The sequence below is a fragment of the Anabrus simplex genome, chromosome 1, assembly GCF_040414725.1.
Source record: "Anabrus simplex isolate iqAnaSimp1 chromosome 1, ASM4041472v1, whole genome shotgun sequence".
NCBI lineage: Eukaryota > Metazoa > Arthropoda > Insecta > Orthoptera > Tettigoniidae > Anabrus > Anabrus simplex.
This window is the reverse complement of record NC_090265.1, coordinates 572,562,930-572,586,099: the sequence shown is the minus strand read 5'-3', so window position 1 is coordinate 572,586,099 and position 23,170 is coordinate 572,562,930. Positions and strand designations below refer to the sequence as shown.

General features: G+C 37.9%; 1 protein-coding gene across 1 annotated transcript in view; it reads right to left on the bottom strand.

The window, feature by feature from the left end:
- LOC136880060 (collagen alpha-1(XVIII) chain-like) overlaps positions 1 to 23,170 on the bottom strand; it is a 256,097-nt gene that overhangs the window by 208,448 nt on the left and 24,479 nt on the right. Inside the window, exon 3 of the mRNA XM_068228774.1 lies at positions 9,387 to 9,434. Within this exon, the coding sequence (XP_068084875.1) occupies positions 9,387 to 9,434 (48 nt within the window). The remainder of the gene's footprint in view (positions 1 to 9,386; positions 9,435 to 23,170) is intronic.

Sequence of the window (23,170 nt, the reverse complement as noted above, 5' to 3'; positions counted from 1 at the left end):
AGGATAGAGACATTAATCTACGAGACGATTATCATCTCATATAAATGGTATTTCAAAAAGATTTATACTTTACCTTGTATGGATCTATCAGTTCAGAGTCAATGAATATGATTACTTAGAATCAATGCAATTGATTTCTTCAATCTCCAGGTATTTATCCTATTTATTCTTCTTTGGCTTGCCATAGTTATACTGGTTTTCTTTACTGAGAGATCCCTGCCCTGTGTATTATTCTTTATTTATTTGCTGCAAACTTATTTCAGTGTCTTTCCTTTTTCTTCATGTCTGCTTATTAGGTTATCGTTCCTACGTTGAGTGAAAAGTAGCACTGATCCGATTGTTTCATGTGTGTGATTTTATGGTGGTTTTTGAGTGGAGCCCTTTTATTTCTCTTCGGCTTCGACGTCTGGCTTGAGCTTATGTTCTGCAGTATGGTTTAACGCTGATGCTGTACGATTCATGTTCGCCTTGATGTGCGACATGAATGCGTGTCATGCGGCGTGTAATTTATTTTGGTTATGGTGTCGACTGGGTGAGCCAGGCCTATTTATGGCGACCTATATATCTGATATGTGCTCTCAGATCAAGCTTATGAGCCATTGACTGATTCTTGTCATGCTGTTACGATTCATATCATAACGTTTCATGATATTATATTATTTATTCATTCTGTATCGCATATTTGGTCTCTGAGTGTGGGTGGGTGGGTGGGTGGGTGGGTGGGTGGGTGAAGTATGGTTATTGTAACTGGGTTATTTTTCAGTATCTCATGTATATTTGCTTTTATCATCATTATTATTTTATCTCGCTATTGTTTACGGTTTGCTCATCCGATGTACATGCTTATTTCGGGAATTCACTCTCATTTTACTTGTTTCATTTGACTCATGTTTATTTGTTTCCGTAACTATGGTAACTCCTTTTCAACCTCCTTGTGTTCCATATCTGTTTTCTTTTCTGCCAGCATTGCTTCACTGGCGTTTTCTATTTCTGCGGATACAGTCTCTATGGAGATTGTCGGGAAACATGTTTCTTTGTTTAGAAGCCTTGACTTTATCTGGGAAGCCGTGATAATTTTTTTCTTGTATAATAGCAGCTACTCTCACCTTTTTATGACATCTGGTCTCTAAGAAAGAAATACTTTGTATCACGTTTTAATTACCACTGTCTAGTAATGACTGAATATGATTGTATCAGTTTTCGTGATACCTCTGTTGCGACAGCGTAAAATTTCATGAGACCCAGTTTGATGAGGCAAAAGACTCTATTGCGATTAATATATCTTCACGAACTATGTATGTGAGTATTCGACTCCCTGTGTTTCCCCATTTTGCTTGTTATATGCCCATAGCTTAATCTTTTCTTGCTAAGCTGATGTTAATAAACCCTATTCGTTTTAATTGACCTCTGCTCTAGGTTATTGTCTCTCTACTTTGGGGACATGCCTTCTACACTTTGTTTCTCTAGTCTAAGAGGCCCGGTTTCAGCTCCTGGCAGTTTCTAGCCAGTTTCGACTAATCCAGAATAAATAGGTAGGTAGGTAGGTAGGTAGGTGGTGTAAATTTCATGAATGTTTGCACAAACATTTCCACAGGAAACTGCCACTCAACTATGTTTTATTTCTAAATATTGACCTCAGAATATAATTATTGTGAAATTTTTTGCACGAAAATCCGTGAACAGTTAAGAAAGAGGTGGTGACTGCCTGTGTTATCGCTCAATTATGCCCAATATACTGGACAAATTGAACTGACATTTAATAGGATACGTCAGATATTAAGTTCACATGTAAGTCTATTCTTACTTTTCAATAGCAAACCTTTCTAAAACGTCGGCCATTAATATGAAGGTATATGTTGAACTTGCGCATGTTTTATAAGCTAAAAGTCCAAAAAATTGGCATATGGTTAGTCATATCACAAAATAAAGCCAACCACGTGTACTTAAAATTATGTTTTATGCAAAAAAGGCCATATGCATTTTATTTGAAAACATCATAATTATGCTGGAATTACACTTTTACTTTCCAGAGCCCTTAAAACATACCAGCAATTACATTCTGTCTGACTGTATTCGTCTCTGCTGCTGCCATTCATCTCCGCTAGATGTCAGTACTGCTAGACTCCCCGGTAAGCTGCAGTAGCACGAATGGGCATTCAGTTTGATTACGGTAGGCCTCAACTATTAATTAATAATTATTATTAAGATGAAAACTAATGTACATTCTACCTTTCATCAAAGCAGCTGTTGAAAATTATGTCACCGACAAGTGGCTGCGTGGTTTGGGTCACGTAGTCATCAGCTTGTATTCGGGAGATAACGAGTTCGAACCCCTCAAGGTGGCTTTCCGTGGTTTTCCATTTTCCAATTTTCACACCAGGCAAATACTGGGACTGTACAATAATTAAGGCCATGGTTGCTTCCTTTTCACTCTTACCCCATCATCGCCACAAGACCTATCTCTGTCGGTGCTATGTAAAGGAAATTGAAAACAAAATAATCTATCATTCTCAATACAAACGCTACATCGGCGTAAGAGTTCCGAAAGATTCGTATCTTCGCCTCTGCAATTTTACTTATGAATCGTCTGATTTCATTCTGCAGGGCTTCAAGAGTACGTGGATTGTTGTTATACACTTTCTATTTAAGATTTCCCAACAAATTAACATCACAGACACTTAAATCGGAGGAACGAGGGAGCCAAATTCCACGACAAATTATTCGCTCATTGAACATCTGTTCTAATGCATATATCACGATACTGATAACTAACACAAATTACGTTAAAAAAGAGTAGGAATGTGACACTAATAACGTTTATAGCGTGCGCTTAACAAGAACTCCACTTTTAAACTAAATATTCACTCCGTACGCTTACCGCTAACCATGTTCATTGCTATGTCTGACCGTGCACTCTAACCTCGCCACTCAGAAACGAGCATTTCCCCAGTCTACTTGCGCGGCAGCACTGGTTAAAGTACTGGTCTCTTCCTGTATTAGAAGTGGTTTTTATACGCATTTACCGTTACACAAAATTTAAATCTTACTTATTAAAAAAATGTTTTTCTACTGTAGGAGAAATATGTATCTTAAGATACACCATTTAAAATAATTTTTATTTTGTCCAAAGTGATTGCGTTGTCTTTCCCGATGCCATCGACACTTTGTTTAGTAGTTTTACAATTGTGTGAAATTAGTTCTCTGCCTAGTTTTAAATTTATATATTTACTAGCAAGATACTCGTGATTTGTTACGGTTGCAAGTTATCATTGAAAGTTTTAAATTTTTTCAAGTCCACTGTCGGCTGAGTCGGTAAAATACACCCTCAGTTCGTACGTCAAACAGTTTTGGAGGAACAATTATTTATTTTCGGATTTAAAACTAATTTGAATCCAATAGAATTAGAGTGTTTTAAAACCCTAAGTTATTTAACATCTAGGGCGTGGAAACGACCGCAATGTGAAATTTTAACTTGTACATCGAACATCATTGGACGTGTAGACTGCTTTTAAACTATTTTTAATACGCATCTAGGACATAGAAAAACAACCTCCATGTAATGTTTTAAGTTCGTACATGAAACGGTTTCGGAAGAATGGATATTAGGACTTTTAGAGTAAGCCCATACAAACCCGTTAAAGGAGAAATCTTTTGAAGTGTATGATATTTTGCACTTAAGACATAAAGGAACAACATTTTTTTAAATTAAAAGTTTGTACATCAAACGGTTTTGGAGAGATGAAAAATTCCGTTCACTCCTTAGCGGGTGGATGTTTTAAAATATTTCCTATTTCACAAGTAGGATTATGCAGTCATTTGGAATTTTATCTTCATACGTTAAACGGTGTTGGAGGAATTAATATTTTTATTTTAGGATCTTAACCCCTCATATAACTCCATGATGGGTTAAAAATGTTATAACCTCCTTATACTTAACACCTAAAGTATCATTTCAAATTTTAACCCATTATTATAGAGAAATTAATAATTATTCTTGTCATCAGGCCTCACTCCTCCCCCCACCTTCAAGTCAAAATCTCTTAGGGGTTTAATTTTAAAAGGCCAATTCTTATTTAAAATCTATTATGTGAAATTTCAACCTCGTATGTCAAATGGTTTAATCTGTTTTCGGGTGCTAAACCCCATTTAACCATTAAAGGCTGAAAGTTCTTTTAAACTCGTCTTATTTATCATCGAGTACATAAAAGAGCAATCATTGAGTGACATTTCAACTTTGTCCGCTGAACGGTTTCGGAGTAAAAAATATTTTTGTTTTTAGGGTTTTATCCCCATTTCATCCCCTTAGAGGTGTACATTTTGAAACCGATACTTAGTGGCTGACCACACTATAGTGGAAAAGTATCCCCAAAATTGTATTTGTGTATGTTTGATTGACAATCAGTCAAGACATTGACTATCATAGATATTGTTTAGATTGATGTTTTTACGGCTCGTAATTGTAGACATGATATAAGCTTTTGGGCTTTTGCTGTGTGAAGTTCATCGCGAAACAGGCTATCCTTTATGGTATACCTACAGATGGTGCAATAATATGTTTTGCAGCCGACGATGAAACAGACATCTGCAGGTTGCATTTGTCTTTAAGGGGAGTATAAATGGACATTTTATCGAAACATTCCTTGGAATTTGCTGATTAATTTGACGAACGATTTATTAAATTTGGTTCGGTGGAAATATACTTATTTTATTTTAATTTTAATTAACTGCATAAGGCATTTTTTGTATTTCTTAAACCGTTGGTCAGTTAAAAATTAATATCTCAAGAACTATAAGTTATACAAGGCTGTGGTTTGATTTATATTCTAGTGGAAACCTTAATGTATAAGTTAGTAGGACTGGCATAATAGTTGTGATACTTGTTTACGCCGTTAATGCGATATTGTATAACGTGTGCAATTTTATCATTGTTGTGTCTTAACGTTTTTCAAACAAATTACCATTTTTCTCAGGAACTATAAAATATATACTCTTGATTTGCACAGTTAATTTATAACACTATTCTGTTACTATACCTCTAGAATGGTAAAGATATCTTGCAGCAAAATGCACAAAAACTGTTAGGAAAATGAAAAAATTATACAACAGAAAATGCTATTGTAACTCCTAGAATATGTACTTGAATGAAACTAGAGGTGTAAGTATATGAATAATGTATAAGTAACCTTCAAAAGTATCATTAAGATGCGTTAAGTAGTTCTTGAGAAAATGGGTCATGAAGTCAGCAAATTTAACATTAGCGGGATGAGACATTCGTACTCCCCTCAAGAGTGGACACCTATCCGATCTCCTGAATGCTTTACAACCTAGGAGTTCGCTTTTGATATTGCTGGCGAAAACTTTCATTCGTCGCTCGTGGTGTTAAAAGTTTGTTCTGATCATTCTGTAAACGCCAATGTTGTTCAATATTTTTGAAGTGTACAAATTAAATTCTATAGAATGCTGCTCTCTGCAGTTCCCGTACATTTATTTCCCGTCGTGTTCTTATGCATATAGTGAGTCATTAGCAGGTAATATTTTGCTTTTGAATGGTCTTAATTAGACAATGCACTTGCGAACTCGCACTCAAGGAGGTTTCTTGTTAGTAATACTACAGGGAAACTTACTACTGACACTTCCTTTTAGTAAAGATATGCTAAACATACAGCTTATTCTATAATTTTTTGGGTATGTTTATTGTTTCGGATTCCGCTTGTGACGTCCTCCCAGACAGAGAATACTTCTTACTTTTATTTCAGTGTGACAGAAAGCAAAATATATGGAGAAAATCTAATGGAAGCCTCCAAAAGAAAAATTTTGTTCTGTCAGTGAAACATTGAGTTGGGAACGTTCTTATTTGGGCTTGCGTTTCTGTTGCTGGAGTAGACAATTAAGTGTTTATTAAAACTAAAATGGATACATGGAAGTTCATGGATATATTACATGAAAATCAGTTGAAAAACTGGGACTGGGAAACGACAGTGTCATGTAACAAGTCATCGACCCAAAATATACCCTTGAAATAGAGAAAAAATGGCTGCTTAAATTGTTCCCCAGCAATTTCATTCACATTCCGACCCCCGAAATTAATCATATTAAACACCTTTGGGTGGATTAGGAAATATTCTATAAAGAAGGACGATTTGGAACTTGCCATAAGAACGGAATGGAACAACATTTCACCAGAGGTCACAAAAAACCCAGTGGAATCGATGCGCCTGCGTTTGGAAGCTGTAGTAACTGCAAAATGTACTGAACCTAATATGAGAGTGAAAAAATTGTGAGTGTATGTTCATTTTTGTTCCTGAACATTTTGTTTCGTTTTAGAAATGATAGATACATGGCCTTTAGTTCTACATGTAAGTCATTAATTCCATAAACTCTCTACAAGTTTATCATTTTATTCTGTAAATGCAGTTAAGTAAAATGTTCTGCTTTGATTACGCTTACATTAAATTTCGATGAGTATGTTTACTTTTGTTTCCGACTGTATGTATGAAACATTCTAGAATTTCGAAAACAAAAGATATGTGGGATAGGAGTAGAGCAAGAATTGAAGAAGGGAAATAAGATCAGAACGATTCACACAAGAAGCTAGACACTAGTTAACTGATGTCATATCAGAATTTAATTGGAAGACTGTCGATTAATTTCAAGTCTCTCTGTCTTTAGAATTCGTGACACATTTGTAGTCTTCATATTAAGAGTGTCCATTCTACAATACAATATCACAGAATGGATGATAGATTAGATGTAAACAGAAGTTGTTCCAGATATTTTAAATATCTCTCTAACGTGGTAACATTTTCTTGCAAGTCACGCATGCCGGCTGTCAGTCTACTGAACTTGTGGCCTTTGAAATCTTCCTTCTCCAGCAGTGCTGCCAGGCTGGATCAAAAACATTAGTAACTCACAACACGAAGGGCAAGTAGCACTTTGTGTGCACGTGTATACATTGCGAGATCACCAATGTCCATAGCATCACACTAGGTAACGTCCTACAATACTCACTGACATAGATCGTACAAACTTGACGGTAGTAAACCACCTGTTCGAACATCAGTTTCCGACGTCGAAAGAAATCAACTGCTTTATGATTTCCCATATTTAATTGAATGACTGATTCATTTCATACTTTACGCAATACATTTAACATTCCTTCAACTCTCATGGGGTCTAAGAGAGAGCGACATGCCGGAATTGTAATTTGAAAAGGTTGATTCTACTTATGGGATCAGTAAATATGGTGACTCAAGCCTCCGGTTCTGAAATGTATTAAATGACAGCTGATGGTCTTCTTTTTTCCATCACTATTCTCAATCCCTGGTGGGGTCATGGTTGAACTCGACTATTTTAGAGCCGGATCCTCTTCTTGGCGTGGGGTAGGAATATATTTACTATAGCATGCTTCTATGGTGGTTGATAGTGTGTTATAGTGTGGTATGTGTACAGCAAGACAAACAGAAACATTAATTTCTCAAGCTAGAGGAATTAACCCCCGATCACGCCAGGAATCTGAACCCAAGAAACGGCAACTAACTTTGCTTGTATTCAATTTCACAACTTCTAGCATAAAAGACGAACTCCCAAACAAAATACTTTACGCAGTCGTTCAAACTGGAGTAGAAAAATGAAATGGTGTCTGGCTTTTAGTGCCGGGAGTGTCCGAGGACAAGTTTGGCTCGCCAGATGCAGGTCTTCGACTCCCGTAGGCAACCTGCGTGTCATGATGAGGAAGGAATGCCGACAGGTACATCCAGCCCCCGTGCCAGTGGAATTAACCACTTACGGTTAAAATTCCTGACCCTACCGGGAATCGAACCAGGAATTCCTGTGGCTAAAGGCCAGCACGCTAACTACTTAGCCATGGGTCAGGACAGTGTAGATGAATAATATTGTATAATAACTTTATTTCTTCAAGGATCCTTCAACTACTACAGATTTCAAGATACGTCACAGTGACAAACTTGTATCCTGTGAGATATGTCTAAGGTACTGGAAGCCAACGACAATGAGCTCTAGCGTTTATATTTTCTCAGTGGTCACTCATTGACGTAAGATTATCAACATATTCTGTTACATGTATACCGAGCTCGATAGCTGAAGTCACTTAAGTGTGTCCAGTATCCAGTATTCGGGAGATAGTGGGTTCGAACCTCATTCTTGACAGCCCTGAAGGTGGTTTTCCGTGGTTTCACATGTTCACACCAGGCGAATTCTGGGGCTGTACCTTAATTAAGGCCACGGTCACTTCCTTCCCACTCCTAGCCCTTACCTATCCCATCGTTGCCATAAGGGTTGTCTGTGTCGATGCGACGGAAAGTAACCCGTAAAAAAAAAATTTCACGTTTTCTCTCTATACATTGCCTGCCTCCATAGCGTAACGGTTAGCACTATTAGCTGCCATCCACGGTGGCCCAGATTTGATTACCGGTGCTGCAAAATATTTAAGAACGGGAGGAGGGCTGGTATATGGTTAAAACGGTGCATGCAGCTCACCTCCATTGCGGGTGTGCCTGAAAAGAGCTGCGCCACCTCAGGACGAGAGGACGAGTTTACTGCTTACTCCTGCACATTTAGGACATTGGCTTGTTAACCAAGGCGGCCGCGGTTCGAATCACGGTAATCTCCTTCACCGCACCTAATCTTCTTCAGGGTGAGGAAAGAAAAGTTCAGACAGACAGAATCACGGCCATTGCACGTCGGATTTTGATATGAAATGTCTCGTCCCTGAGGCTCAAATTCCATGAAAATCTCGCGGACCAGTTGCTAAGATCATGATTTAACTAGTCACGTAAAAGTACATGTTTGATTTTTATTCTATAGAGTATACATCTATGTCTCTTTAACGCAGCTTCAGCTCCTTGACCGCACCTCCTTGGACCATATCTCCTTTTCGCCTATGGAACTGGGCTTGGCCTGCAGCATGATCTAAGACCCAGAAATGTACGACGACAGTAATGGAATGGTCTCTGAGAGATTGACAGCAGAGAAGAGGGCGTTCATAATCTAGGGTCCGAAATAGTGAGGGAAACTGTGTGACCATGCTGGACGAGAACTACCCACGAGTGAAGAACCTGGAAGGAGAAGGGGAAGTCTTTTCTCGAAAACGTGGTTGATCAGGCGATGAATGATGATGATGATGATGATGATGATGATGATGATGATGATGATGATGAGGAGGATAGAAGCTTCAAGCGAGATTAAAATAATAGTTATCGGTGCACAAAAATTAAATATAGAAATAGTTAGTGCAAAATTATTATCACCAGACAGGAGTTACAGGTTTAATGGGTTAGTCAAAACAGGCAAGCTTAATTTACATATTTCTGTCTAGAGTCATCATTCCAGCAAATTTTAATACTGCTTGTTACTTTCTTTTTACTCACATGAGTATCATCATCGTCGAAATCAGGACCGAAGAGATCTCCAGAGCCCTAAAGTAACAAATAAAACTTAAATAATACAAAATAAATCAAAAGTGAAATCAAATTAGAACATTAATTTGAACAGAAACTGAAGTATTAACATAATACGATGATTACTATTATTATTATTATTATTAGAAGAAGAGGAAGAACCTTTAGTATATGAATCAAAGAAAACCCTCATTCTTATGTTCGTAGGAGAAGACAAGTTGCCAAGTAAAAGAAGGAGACGAGAGAACTCAAAGATCCAGGAATGCTACTATGGGTTTCAATCGCTTATATTGATACATTAACCATGAACACTCATCAAAATATTGAAGAAATTCTTTAAAAACTTCTTTCAACCAACATTATGAATCAAGTGTAGGAGGTAATAATATCCAGAAATCTATGTCAGCAGAGAAACAGGTAGCATCAAGCGGCGAATGGAACAGAATTTATAAAATAACTCTCAATAGCACTACTATTCGAAAAGTCAATCCCATGGAGGCATCATTTTAATTACTGACTAAACCTTATAGTCCTCGTTTGTGGTGTAGTGGTTAGCATGATTAGCTGTCACCCCGACCCGGGATTGATTCCCGGCTCTGCCACGAAATTTGAAAAGTGGTACGTGGGCTGGACCGGGGTCCCCTCAGTCTTGAGAGGACAACTGAGTAGAGGGGGTGGGGGTTCGATTCCCACTTCAGCAATCCTGGAAGTGGTTTTCCGTGGTTTCCTACTTCTCCTCTAAGCAAATGTCGGGATAGTACCTTACATGAGGCCACGGCCGCTTCCTTCTATCTTCCTCGTCTATCCTTTCCAATATTCCCATTTTCCACAAGGACCCTGTTCAGCATAGCATGCGAGGCCGCCTGGCCTAGGTACCGGTCCTCCTCCTCAATTGTACCCCCGGACCCAAAGTTTCACGCTCCAGGACACTGCCCTTGAGGCGGGTGGGATCCCTCGCTGAGTCCGAGGGAAAAACCAACCCCGGAGAAAGAAAGGAGGACTAAACCTTATTTGTCAGTATAAGTAGTTCTGTTTACAAAGGGCATCACTGTGCTGATACAGACCTCTTTCTTGGCCTAGTGCATACTCGCATAGCATTCAATTGCACCTTGTTCTAATCAGTATCCAACGTTCTCTGCATTAACGTAAGCTAATGTATGCTTTGTTCATCATCAATTCTATGTCAGCTATTTTGAATTTTCACATAATCCTATCGTCACCTTCACTCAAAAATTAATGAACACTTCAGTATATTGAAAATGAAAACCTACAACTTGTTTTCCAGTCTTTGACCGGGTCAGGGATGTAATGAATGAATCAGATATAGGCTGTTATTACGATGGGGTCGCCACTCCCAAAATGATTTATATTAACGAATGATAGATGCTATGAAATGAGAATGGAGAGTGTTGCTGGAATGAAAGATGACAGGGAAAACCGGAGTACCCGGAGAAAAACCTGTCCCGCCTCCGCTTTGTCAAGCACAAATCTCACATGGAACGACCGGGATTTGAACCACGGTATCCAGCGGTGAGAGGCCGACGCGCTGCCGTCTGAGCCACGGAGGCTCCCCTAATACGGTATATTAAATGCAGAAAACAGAAGTCTGCAAAATCATCATCTGAAGAATGTATTCTTAGGATATGGTAACACACCTGTAACTAATTTGTGATGAAACAGCGAGTTTTCCTTGAGATTCGGACCACATATCTGTGAGCTTGCATTCGAGAGATGGTGGATACGAATCAATTATATATTTTGATATTAACATGAAGTCTGATAAAATATAAAATGCGATGAACATATAATACGTAGCGCTCATGCTTTTTGAGTGACTATACATACACCAAATAGTATCTTCGTAATCCTAAACCAAAATTATTAAATGATGCATGTTCTTGAAAATGAGTTTTAAATGTCTAATTATTTTGACATAAATATGACTTGTGGCTGGGGGTCACCTGAAAATTTGGGTCACGAAATTAGGCTTACACAATGTGTGACGCGATGTTACCTAGCAACCGTGCAGGCTGTGGTGTGAAGTATTGGTAGATGGCCATGACTGAGAGTCATATTATCAACGAGGGGCATTAGAGTACAGATGGCCAATGTAATATTGAAAGCTGTCATGCGAAGTATTGATGGATGGCCATGATTGAATGATATTTAAAAGGGCTCTGTTATCAAAGAGGCCTCATCTCATCATACTCTGGAGAACAGTTTATTTCATTCCTGGTAGTATCATAGGCTCTGAGTCAGTTTCCTCTTTTCCATACATTGAATCCTACAATTATCGTCTCCAAATTCCATACAGACGTCTCTCGGAAACGATTCGTTAGCTGCAAATAAATTAATAGATATTAATTTGAGTTATCATTATTAATTAATTAATGTTATTTGATTTACGTCCCACTAACTACTCTTTTACGGTTTTCGGAGACGCCGAGGTGCCGGAATTTAGTCTCGCAGGAGTTTACGTGCCAGTAAATCTACCGACACGAGGCTGACGTATTTGAGCACCTTCAAATACCACCGATCTGAGCCAGGATCGAACCTGCCAAGTTGGGGTCAGAAGTCCAGCGCCTTAACCGTCTGAGCCACTCAGCCCGGCGTTCTAATTATTCAAAACATATTTATGATAATTTGGTTTTCCAAGAGTGAGACTTGACACCTTTCTTTTGTATTTAGATTTCTAGGCACACTTTTCTCAGACAGGGGACAGAGAAAATACCCACAATATTTATGATTGCATTAATTCTTGTAATATCTATGGAGAAAGGTCTTGTTTTAAAATAAATCGTCCTCTTACGTGAGACTAATGATAATCGAAAATACTCGCATTGGCTGTAGCTTATACAGCGCGATATACATTTTTGAGTCAGTCTAATAATCCACGAAGAAACAAATAGTGTTGTCTCTACCATCTCTTGTTTCATAGCCAATGTGTTCCTTTGCCCTACCGTTAGCAGATGAACATTTTCTAGTAGCGAATTTTTTGTGATCCAGAAGAAAAAAATGTACTTAATTTCAACCACTGGCCTTGATCCAGAAGAAAAAATGTACTTAATTCCAACCATTGGCTAGACTAATTTTTTCTAGGTCCATATTAATTTTTTCAAGATAACCCTGTCTTTCACGCAGAAGTCCATTTTCCTGTTGTAACTTTCGATTTTCAATTGTTGCTTTTTGGTAGATTTTCCGTCTTGGTCATCACTGACATCTGCAAAATACTGGTGTTGTTCATCCACAATTTCTTCATTCGACACGACAGTTTCTGCTTGAATTTATTCACAACATTGACCTGTTGAGGTGTGACATTGGACAAATTGTGTAATACTGCACTCTACAAATACGATTTATATATTTCAATGCACATGGCAAGTGATTTGTTTATTACTTGCTCATTAATAAGATGTAAACTTGATATACAATACTTTGTGAACATTTTGTAACATGAATATCTTAAATTGTAATTATTACCAACATATTGTACACTTCCCATGTAGATAAAAATCTTCGGGATATCCACAACCATTTTTAGATTTATAAGTTCAATAGTTTCTGACGAATCTGTCCCTGAATTTGAAAAATGTTTTAAATAACACTTATTTGCAAACACTGAAAGTGTGTACATAAATACCTGAACATACGAATAGTAATTCGTTCATTTGCATAAAAATAAAATTCCAAATGACAAGGTATTGGTAAGTCTTTTATACAACTTGCCGAAACAAATTACTGGAAGGTTCTAAGCCCTAAACGATTGTTTCTCAATCGTTACATGTACTGTTATAAACTTTAACGTTAACACTGCTCTCTGGGCATTGAGCAACCACCGGCCAACAGTTCCAGGTGTCTAGTTGTGGTGTTGAATCTGCCTATGGGTGCTCTGGCATCTGCGGTAACGAAGATAGCTGCGAGTGTTTTGAAGGGAGGTTGGTGAGGACTGATGAAAGCTTCGGTTTAGGGCGAGGCAAGTTCAAGTTCAAACACCACAGTAAGCCGCTTTTTCTCGTCAAATTTTAAATGTATATGTTAATTATCTAAATATCTTGAAGTAATCGTATGGCAATAATATATTTTCTCTGACTGAGATATTAGAGATTACATAGAATGATTAATTTTAGGATTTATAATCTTCACGTATATCTCCAACTCTTGTCCTATTGTTCTACGGGATCGGGTATGAAGTGAGATGAATCTTAGTGTTTACGACCGGATTCCCTTCCTGACGTCAACCTCATCAGAGGAGTTCGTGATATGAAATGAAAGACATTATATATGACATAGGGAAGGGAGAGGGTAAATTCCGGCAACAGCACATGGCCTATTCCTGTGGAATAGCACAAAGGGGTGCGCTCAAGGGGCTTCACCTCCAATCGAAAGGACACTGTATTTGGATTCTGTGCAGCATCCTCGACGGTATAAAGGTCCAATATTGCATGATCGGAAGCGGCGCACAGGCCGTTCAAACCCTAAAGAACGAGTTGTCTGTCGGCCGAAGTAGTGAAAATTAACACCTACTCGAGAAGTCGTCCACGATTATCGGTTGTGGAGAGGAATCTTGGCCACCTTCTTGTCCCCTCTCATTGATGTAAAACTGATCCCGAATGACGGACCTTCTCAAAGACAATTAATATTGTTCTCTTGTTTGGTATTTCCTTATTAAATGACTTCTCCCACTGTTCTTTAACGTGAAGCAAACTCGGCCCATTCTGATGCCCAACTCTGTATGACTGTAAATGTTCAACGATAAATACTTTCTCGCCTGATGTGTGAGCCGTAGCTGCAGAAATCAACACAATACTGATTTCACAGAATGTAAAACTACAATAAATAAATAAATAAATAAATAAATAAATAAATAAATAAATAAATAAATAAATAAATAAATAAATAAATAAATAAATAAATACTTCGATACTTCGTTGCTAGGGAAACGTGCACAGCAGATGAGTAACATAATAATTTCAGTATCGTTTGTTTTGCCGGATACCACATGATTAGAGTTTAATGTTCTTGATTTTGCGTCCCAGCAACTATCTCTTTACAGTGTCATAATTTTGATCCGTAGAAGTTCTCTTACGCGATGCTGCTGTATATCAGCATCTTCAAATGCGATTGGACTGAGCCAGGATCCAACCCATAAACTGGAACTTACACGGACAGCACACTACCTTCTAGAATCCTCAGTCCGGCGATTAGAATTTAAAGTTATATGTTTACATTGTATTTTCATTTATAACATGCATTGGCATATACTAGTTCAGGAATCACAATTGGCTCATAATCTTCGCGAAGACTAAAAGAGATGACACTGTTCAAGGTCCGTATGAATTCGCCCGTCATTCTTTAATATCACGCAAAATTAAAAGAAATGTAATTTAAAATAAATTCTTGTAATGTATTTACTGCCGCATATACAACCCGTAATCAGCATTTGTCAAAGAATCAGCAACCAGTGCACTCATTGTCCGATTGTGGCTCCATCTACCGGTTCATTCGCTTGTTTACTATCTAATTACAATACTGAGCATCCAGTGATTTATATTCGCGCATGTACGGCTTTCCTAAATGGTAATATGAAGTAATAACGTCGATAAACATCCTACGCTCCCGACGAGCAGATTCATGTTTAATAGAAATGTTACACACCTATCTATACAGAAACAATACACAATATTACTCATACTGCTTCAGAGAGAATTGATGCTTAGTCAGCAAGGGAATGGTGCCGATACGGGAGCCTTGTGAGAAGAAGGCTAAATCACGATACGGAAACTAACTGGGAAACCGGTTATGATATAAAATGATGACTGTGTATTATTTGACATAGCGTATGTGATATTTTAAAAATGAATAGGCCTACTCGTTGGATTGAATTACCGCAACTTTTCTCTCCAAATTGTCGGTGCTCGCTTAGATAGTTCTTCACAGCTTACACTTCAGGAAGCACATCACGATTTTCTGATGTCAAGGGTAAGGTTAATTCCGTTTTCGGCTTTCTCAATTGTTGTATAGAAGGTAAAAGAGTATCGAAAGTACCTTTTTCGTTCGCGTAAGTTCGTTAGTTTACTGACAGGTAATGTATGAATATTTGTTCTCAAAACTCAAACGGCGACTTGTAGCCCAATATTGTGGCTACTGGGAAGGGGGAATAATTTAAATCCAAGCATCATCTGGGGGTGACGGTTATTGTTTTAAGGGGAGTACGAAAGGTGGTGATGATGACAAAATTTACTTTTTTCTTCTTATGACATACTAACAAATGTACCCGTACTTCGCCACGGTATTGTACATTGTGTACGGATATCGAAGTAAATTACTGTACATGCAGTGAATAAGATTTTTTAAAATTGCATATCCCTTAGCGTTATCTAGGAATAGCAGGGTAAGGTTCCCATACGTTGTCTCCAATGTATAGTGCGAGTTGCGGAGTTGTGATGATAACGGCATTCTCACTTGCCTACTCCCATTCACAATCGAGTAGGTAAGTTTTCATTATAAAGGGAGACTCCATTACCTAATACACAGTCACAATCGATTTGGGGAGTTTCCGTTACAATGGCAGGCACCCTTTTCTACTTCTAGACAGATTACAGTTGAGGAGTTTTTATTTAATAGCAGGCACCTTCCCTACTGCCAGTCAAAATTGAGTTGTGCTGTTATAATTATAATGACAGGCCCCTTTTCTTAATGACAGTCACACCGAGTTGGTGAGTTTCCGTTATAATAGCAAGGCCACTATGCCTATTGTCAGTCACATTTTAGATGGGTAAATTTGTTTATAATGTCTGGCACACTTACCTACTCCCAAACACAATCGGTTAGGGGAGTTTTGAACAACAATGCATGCTCTCTTGACTTCTGCCAGTCAAACTACAAATTACAATGGTAGTTCCTCCTTACTAATGCCAATTACACAGGAGACGGAGAAGGATACCTTTCCTACTGCCAGTCAAAGTCTATGTGGAGAGTAATGATTATATCATTACTGCTGAGAGACTATCGACTTTTAAATATTAATTATAATAGCGGACACACCCGTTCTACATCACTACAAATCGACTTCAATGTATATATATAGATCGGTTGCATGTCTACAATATTGTAAACCTTCATTTACAAATTAACTGCTGATAAACGATACATTATATCGACAAACGAACTGTACCATAAGACGCCTCATTTAGCGGTCTAAATGGCTGGTCTTAAGATATTTTCTCCTGTCTCATCTATTTATGGGTAAAATTGAGAAACGTTAAATGGGGTGAAATTTGGGTTTTTCTGACAGTACCTTGGGTACTATTGTGAGAGCTACAAACATAGAATTTGACTCGCGTATGGATACTGGGTGGGCCAATATTCGTGTAGAATTAGATGTTTTTGTTTTTTGTATGAGTGATTCAAACTACGAGTTATTCGTGGACAAAGAGCAAAATGTAGGTATATTCGATATATAGAGACAAATCTAACTTATAAGGAATAGAGATATGACGAAACCTCATAGGATCAAAGTGTAGATCACTCTAAATTGAACTGAGATTGTGCCATCCATTTTGTGATACGACTTACTGTTTAGCTCTCTCCCTTCGTAATCCTCCTGTCGAAAAAATGAACAGGAGAAAAAAGTTTTAGAAATGGATTTCCATTAAGGCTGATCGATGTCCAGTTCGGTTGGTCTTGTACATATTGTGAGACGGTAAAATCACTGTTTAGTTTTCCTATAAACCACCAGTCCCTTCCGGGAATTTGAAATGGTATGAACCTTAAAACCTACCTGTGGGCAGGTGGATGGTAAATATAAAGTTTGGTTGAAATATCTTCAGTAGTTTTAAAGTTATAAGAAATAAGCTATACACGCACCCGCTCTTGAGGTAAGTCCGATGGGACTTGTACCGAAAAACGGTCCGTTCATGATATCTCCCTTATTAAACCTCGTATCGAAATAATGCACATGAAGGAAAAAGTTTCATAAATTTATTTCCATTAAGTTTGGTTGTGTAGATTTTGTGGGGGTGCAAAATCACGATTTCGGTTTCATATAAACCCCATTAAAACCTACCCAAGGAGAGGTGTATTTTAAATTTGAAGTTTGGTATAGAAATATATGAAGGGTTTTCAAGTTATAGACAAACAGAAAAACAAACAAACAAACAAACAAACAAACAAACAAACACCAAAGCTAAAAAAATATTCAGATGGTCATTATTACACCTGAAGCGGATAACTGTACGGAGATTTCGCCAAAATAGTCAATGTACAGGCACACGGTCGTTACGATTTTATTTACATAAATAACAGGTAACCATGGGCACGTTTGTAAGCGCAGACCTTTATTTCGAGATTTACTTCTTCTGAACGGTACATCGGACCAATAGACGGTTTGCACCATCAGATGCCCCTTTTATCGCTCTACATGTTTGGTCCTAAAACATTTTCTCGTATCTCCCATATTTATGGGTTTGATCGAGTTATGGTGTTTGAATGGGTGAAATTTGGGTACATTTTTAATATTTTACATTATTTTTCATATACTTATGTGCAAGCTAGAATCATTAAATTTGGTTCGCATATAGCCACTGGTCGTATCAACGTGCGTGACAAATTTCATAATTCTATCCTTCCTATAAGTGTATCAAACTATGTAATGTAATCTAAAAAGCACATCATTTACGAACAATCGAGACATACAGCCAAATACAACGTATAAGGGAGAAGGAGACGACAAGAACTCTTAGGAAAAAAGTTGTGGATCACTCCAAATTGAACTGAGATTGTGCCATCAGCTTTGAGACAGGACTTAACGTTTAGCCGCGAAATGCCTCGAAACGAAGATCTGCACCGCCATAAAAATTTAAAGATCTTGGAATTTTTCCGTCTTTTATAGGCTAAAAAGTACAATTTTGCCTAATTTCAATTTTCTAGCTCGTCTGACAGATTGTGCCGAAATTTTTATTTTGGACGAGGGGGTAAAATTTCGGTCTTTCAGGATGCTATAGCTAAAAAATGTACAGATATTCATTACTACCCCTTAAACGAATCCCTTACGAAAATTTCGCCAAAATAGACGATTCACAGACATACGGTCGTTACAATTTTATAAATATAAATTAATATTTAGAGTTCTCTGTTCGATTTGTGCACTTTTCATTACTTTTCACTGACCGTAATTGTTTTTTAAGAATTCGTTAATTCGTTAATTATGTTACTGTTCAAACAATGATTTGGTAATCGCTAACTTCAGTTAACATACAATAACTCAGAAAATATTTGCTCAAGACGTGTGTGGGTTGTCTTGAATTACAGTGAACATAGAGTTGTGTAGGTTGTTTGCATTGGTTACCATATAATTTGTTACCCGGCATTGAGCTCCGTAACTCAGCATGGAAGCAAATACATTTTGTAAACAATATAGAAATTTGACTGCCATTTATGAAAAACTGAATTTTCTTGCAAGAGTTCCCATTTTCTCGGGGTTGGTTTTCGTTGGAACAAGATTTAATTTACTTATTCACCGTATGTTTGTGGTCCCGTTATTTTCTTTTCATTATCTTCAACAGTAGCAGAGATAAATTGACTGGATGATGACGTAGATGTTAGGCGCCTTTAAACAACAAACAAACGAACGAACAAACAAACAAACAGAAAACAAACAAACAAACAAACAGTAAAAGTTATATTAATGTGTTAAATTCAATATTGCGCAGGCGCTTCGTACTACGCTACTATGCAACGCACACCAGGGCTTGAGTATAAATGAAGTATGCAACTGGCATAACTGAGATGGTAACGATGCCATATTGGCACGCTCCTCTATCTGGAGGACTAACATTCGTAACCCGACATGTGTTGATTTAATTCTAAAATTTAAATTTTGAATTGCTAACTTCCCAAATGCATCGGTTAGGATTCGAGCCACGGCCAACTTGCTTAGAAACCAGTGATGTCATTCAGGCATCACGTCCCTCCAAAAGCACTGAAATACTAGCTTATATTAAAAAAGTAATGTAGGGGCACATGTTACTTTGCAATTAAAAAAATATATAGCGAATAGTCTGGATTTTTGATAAGTTAGTGTTTTTTTTGGTTTTTTTTTTTTTTTTTTGGTACAATAGAGCACATTTGATTGCTGGTTGAATTCTGCACTGATCATAATTTAGTCCTTCCCAATGCTTGGTTCAAACACCACAAACGACGGATGTATACGTGGACGAGACCTGGAGACATTGGAAGGTATCAAATAGACTTCATTATGATTAGGCGAAGATTCAGAAACCAGGTGTTGGATTGCAAAACTTTCCCAGGAGCAGACGTGGACTCTGACCACAACTTGCTGGTCATGAAATGCCATCTGAAGTTGAAGAAATTAAAGAAAGGAAGGAATGCAAGGAGATGGGATCCAGACAAGTTGAAATAAAAAAGTGCGAGGGAATGTATTAAGGAAAATGTTGCACAAAGACTAAATGAAAAGGCTGAAAGAAACACCATAGAGGAAGAGTGGGTAGTTATGAAAAATGAGGTCAGTAGGGCTGCTGAAGAAATGTTAGGAAGGAAGAAAAGATGAACTAAGAATCAGTGGATAACTCAGGAGATAGTAGACCTGATTGATGAACGACGAAAATACAAGAATGCTAGAAATGAAGAGGGCAGAAAATAATACGAGCGATTAAGGAATGAAGTGGATAGAAAGTGCAAGATAGCTAAGGAAGAATGTCTGAAGGAGTAGTGCAAGCATGTCGAAGGTTGTATGGACCTAGGAATAGAAGATACTGGATACAGTAAAATCAATGTTTTCTTCAGGTAGCCCATTTCATAAAGATAAGTTATACTGAATTAGTTCCGACAGAATGAAGAACCTAACAGTCATTAAAAATAAGAAAGAGAATAATCTGGACACAGGAGACAACATGATTTGAATCCCACCGTCGAGATTTCTGTTTAGTCTAACTGTTGTCTTAAATATCCTCAGTTCTAATTTATAAGCCTATAGGTCTACAGTTCCCTGCCACGTTAATAGAAGCACCATACATTGTACTATTAATTCATTTCCGAAGATGAATTTGCAATACATTCTGTAACAGTTATTATCAATTAACTCCGTTTCAAGACCAATCAGTACTAATGCGTCGGTCTGCGAATCCAAGGTCGTGGGTTCATGCCTGGCAGAGGTAGCCCATAATGTGAAGGGAATGAAACATTCATTCTTCACTCCATGTCTCTGATGACACATTTGGTATTACTGGAAAATTTATTTATTTATTTATTTATTTACTTATTCATTTATGTAGTACTTTTTAAAGTCGCGCCAAACATCGAAGGTTTTCGGCGATGAAAAATGGGAAAGGGCAGCAGCGGAAAAGAAGCGGCCATGGCCTTAATAAAGGTGCAGCCCCAGCACTTGCCTGGTGTGAAAATCGGAAAACACGGACAAAATGTTAAAGGCTGCCGACCGTGGGGTTCGAACCTACTAGATGAATACAGTCTGACAGCTACGTGACGCAAACCGCGAAGCCAATCACCCAATACGTCATTAGAAATGAGTAGACGTTCGTGTTAACTCTGTGGTATTTAAATGTACTTTAGTTTGTTTATTTATAATCGTAATATTCGAAATATATCCTATCATTTTATGAGCAAAATCAGAGATGAACCAAGTGATTTGAAACCCAAAAAACAAAGGTCGCGTTAAGCACTAATGATCACGGAAAGTAATATCTCGAAAACTGAGAATGAACCAAGACGAAAATGGATTTAGGGTAGATACTTTTTTCTCAAGTTACTCGAGAAATTAGATAATATTTCTAGATATCAAAATGTACACTAGTATCTTAGGAACCATGTCAACGTGGGTGTGATAATACAGGGTGTACTGCAAAAAGGCAGGGGATTCCAGGCCGAGGCGGTAAGGGCATGGTCGGTTCACCCGCAAGGACAATGGTTCCATTCACCGTCAGGAAGTCGAAACACTTAAGAAATGAGATATCCACTTCCGGAGGTGCACATGGCCCTGAGTTTCACTCAGTCTACACCAGAAATGAGTATCGGGTTACTTCTTGGGTGCAAAGGCGGACGGCCGTAGAGCTAACTACTCTACCCCATCAAGTGCCGAGTTTGCGGATAGTGGAAGCCTTTAACTTCCACCCCTCCAAAGGTCTTCATGGCCTGTATGGAGATGACTTTATTTTTGCTTCTACATGTAAAAGATATCACGCAACAGACGAAGGAAACAAGGTCCTATAAATATTGGTCGCAAACCCAATATCTTCGGAGTTATGATCCGCTACCACTACCATCAATGATCACGGTATTCCAATAATTTACCGTTCCTACCAAAACATTAGTCCCAAACGACTGTAAATGTGTCATATTTCTGATGAGGGTACCTACCCTATCTTACGTCAATCAAATCAATCAATCACTACTGATCTGCATTCAGGGCAGTCGCCCAGTTTGCGGATTCCTTATCTTTTGTTTTCCTAGCCTTTTCTTCAATGACTGCATAGAAATTGGAAATTTATTGAACATCTTCCTTGGTAAGTTATTCCAATCCCTAAATCTCCTTCCTATCAATGAATATTTGCCCCAATTTGTCCTCTTGAATTCCAACTTTATCTTCATAATGTGATCTTTCCTATTTTTCAAGACAACACTCTGACTTATTCGCCTACAAATGTCATTCAGTGCCATCTCTCCACTGATAGCTCGGAAAATACCACTTAGTCGACTAGCTCGCCTCCTTTCTCCCAAAATCTTCCAAGCCCAAATTTTGCAACATTTGTGTTACTCTACCCTTTTGTCGGAAATCACCCAGAACAAATCCGGCTGCTTATATTTTCCATTTCTTGTATCAAGTAATCCTGGTGAGGGTCCCATACACTGGAACCATACTCTAGTTGTGGTCTTACCATAGACTTATATGCACTCTCCTTTACATCCTTAATATAACCCCTAAACACCCTCATAACCATGTGTAGAGATCTGTACCCTTTATTTACTATCCCATTTATGTGATTACGCTAATGAAGATCTTTCCTTATATTAACACCTAGGTACTTACAATGATCCCCAAAAGGAACTTTCACCCCATCAACGCAATAATTAAAACTGAGAAGATTTTTCCTATCTGTGAAGCTCACAGCCTGACTTATAACCCCGTTCACCATCATACCATTGTCTACTGTCCATCTCACAATATTATCGAGGTCATTTTGCAGTTGCCCACAATCTTATAACTTATTTTTTACTCTGTACAGAATAACATCATCCGCAAAAAGTCTTATCTCCGAGTCCACTTCTTTACTCATGTCATTTATATATATAAGGTAAATAAAGGTCCAATAATACTGCCTAGAGAAATTCCCCTCTTAATTATTACAGGGTCATAAGAATTCACCTACACTAATTATCTGAGTTCGATTTTCTAGAAATACAGCCATCCATTCAGTCCAATTGCATTCGTTTTTTTTCGGAAGTCTCCCATGATCTACCCTATCAAATGCCTTAGATGGGTCAATTGCAATACAGTCCATTTGACCTCCTTAATCCAAGATATCTGCTATATCTTGCTGGAATCTTACTCGAACCTGTTATGAATTTCAAAAGCATGTCTAATATAATCAGAATGAATGTTTTCCCAAAGCTTACATGCAATGCATGTCAAACTGACTGGCTTGAAATTTTCAGCTTTATGTTTACCACCCTTTCCTTTACACACCGGGGCTACTATAGCAACTCTCCATTCATTTGGTATA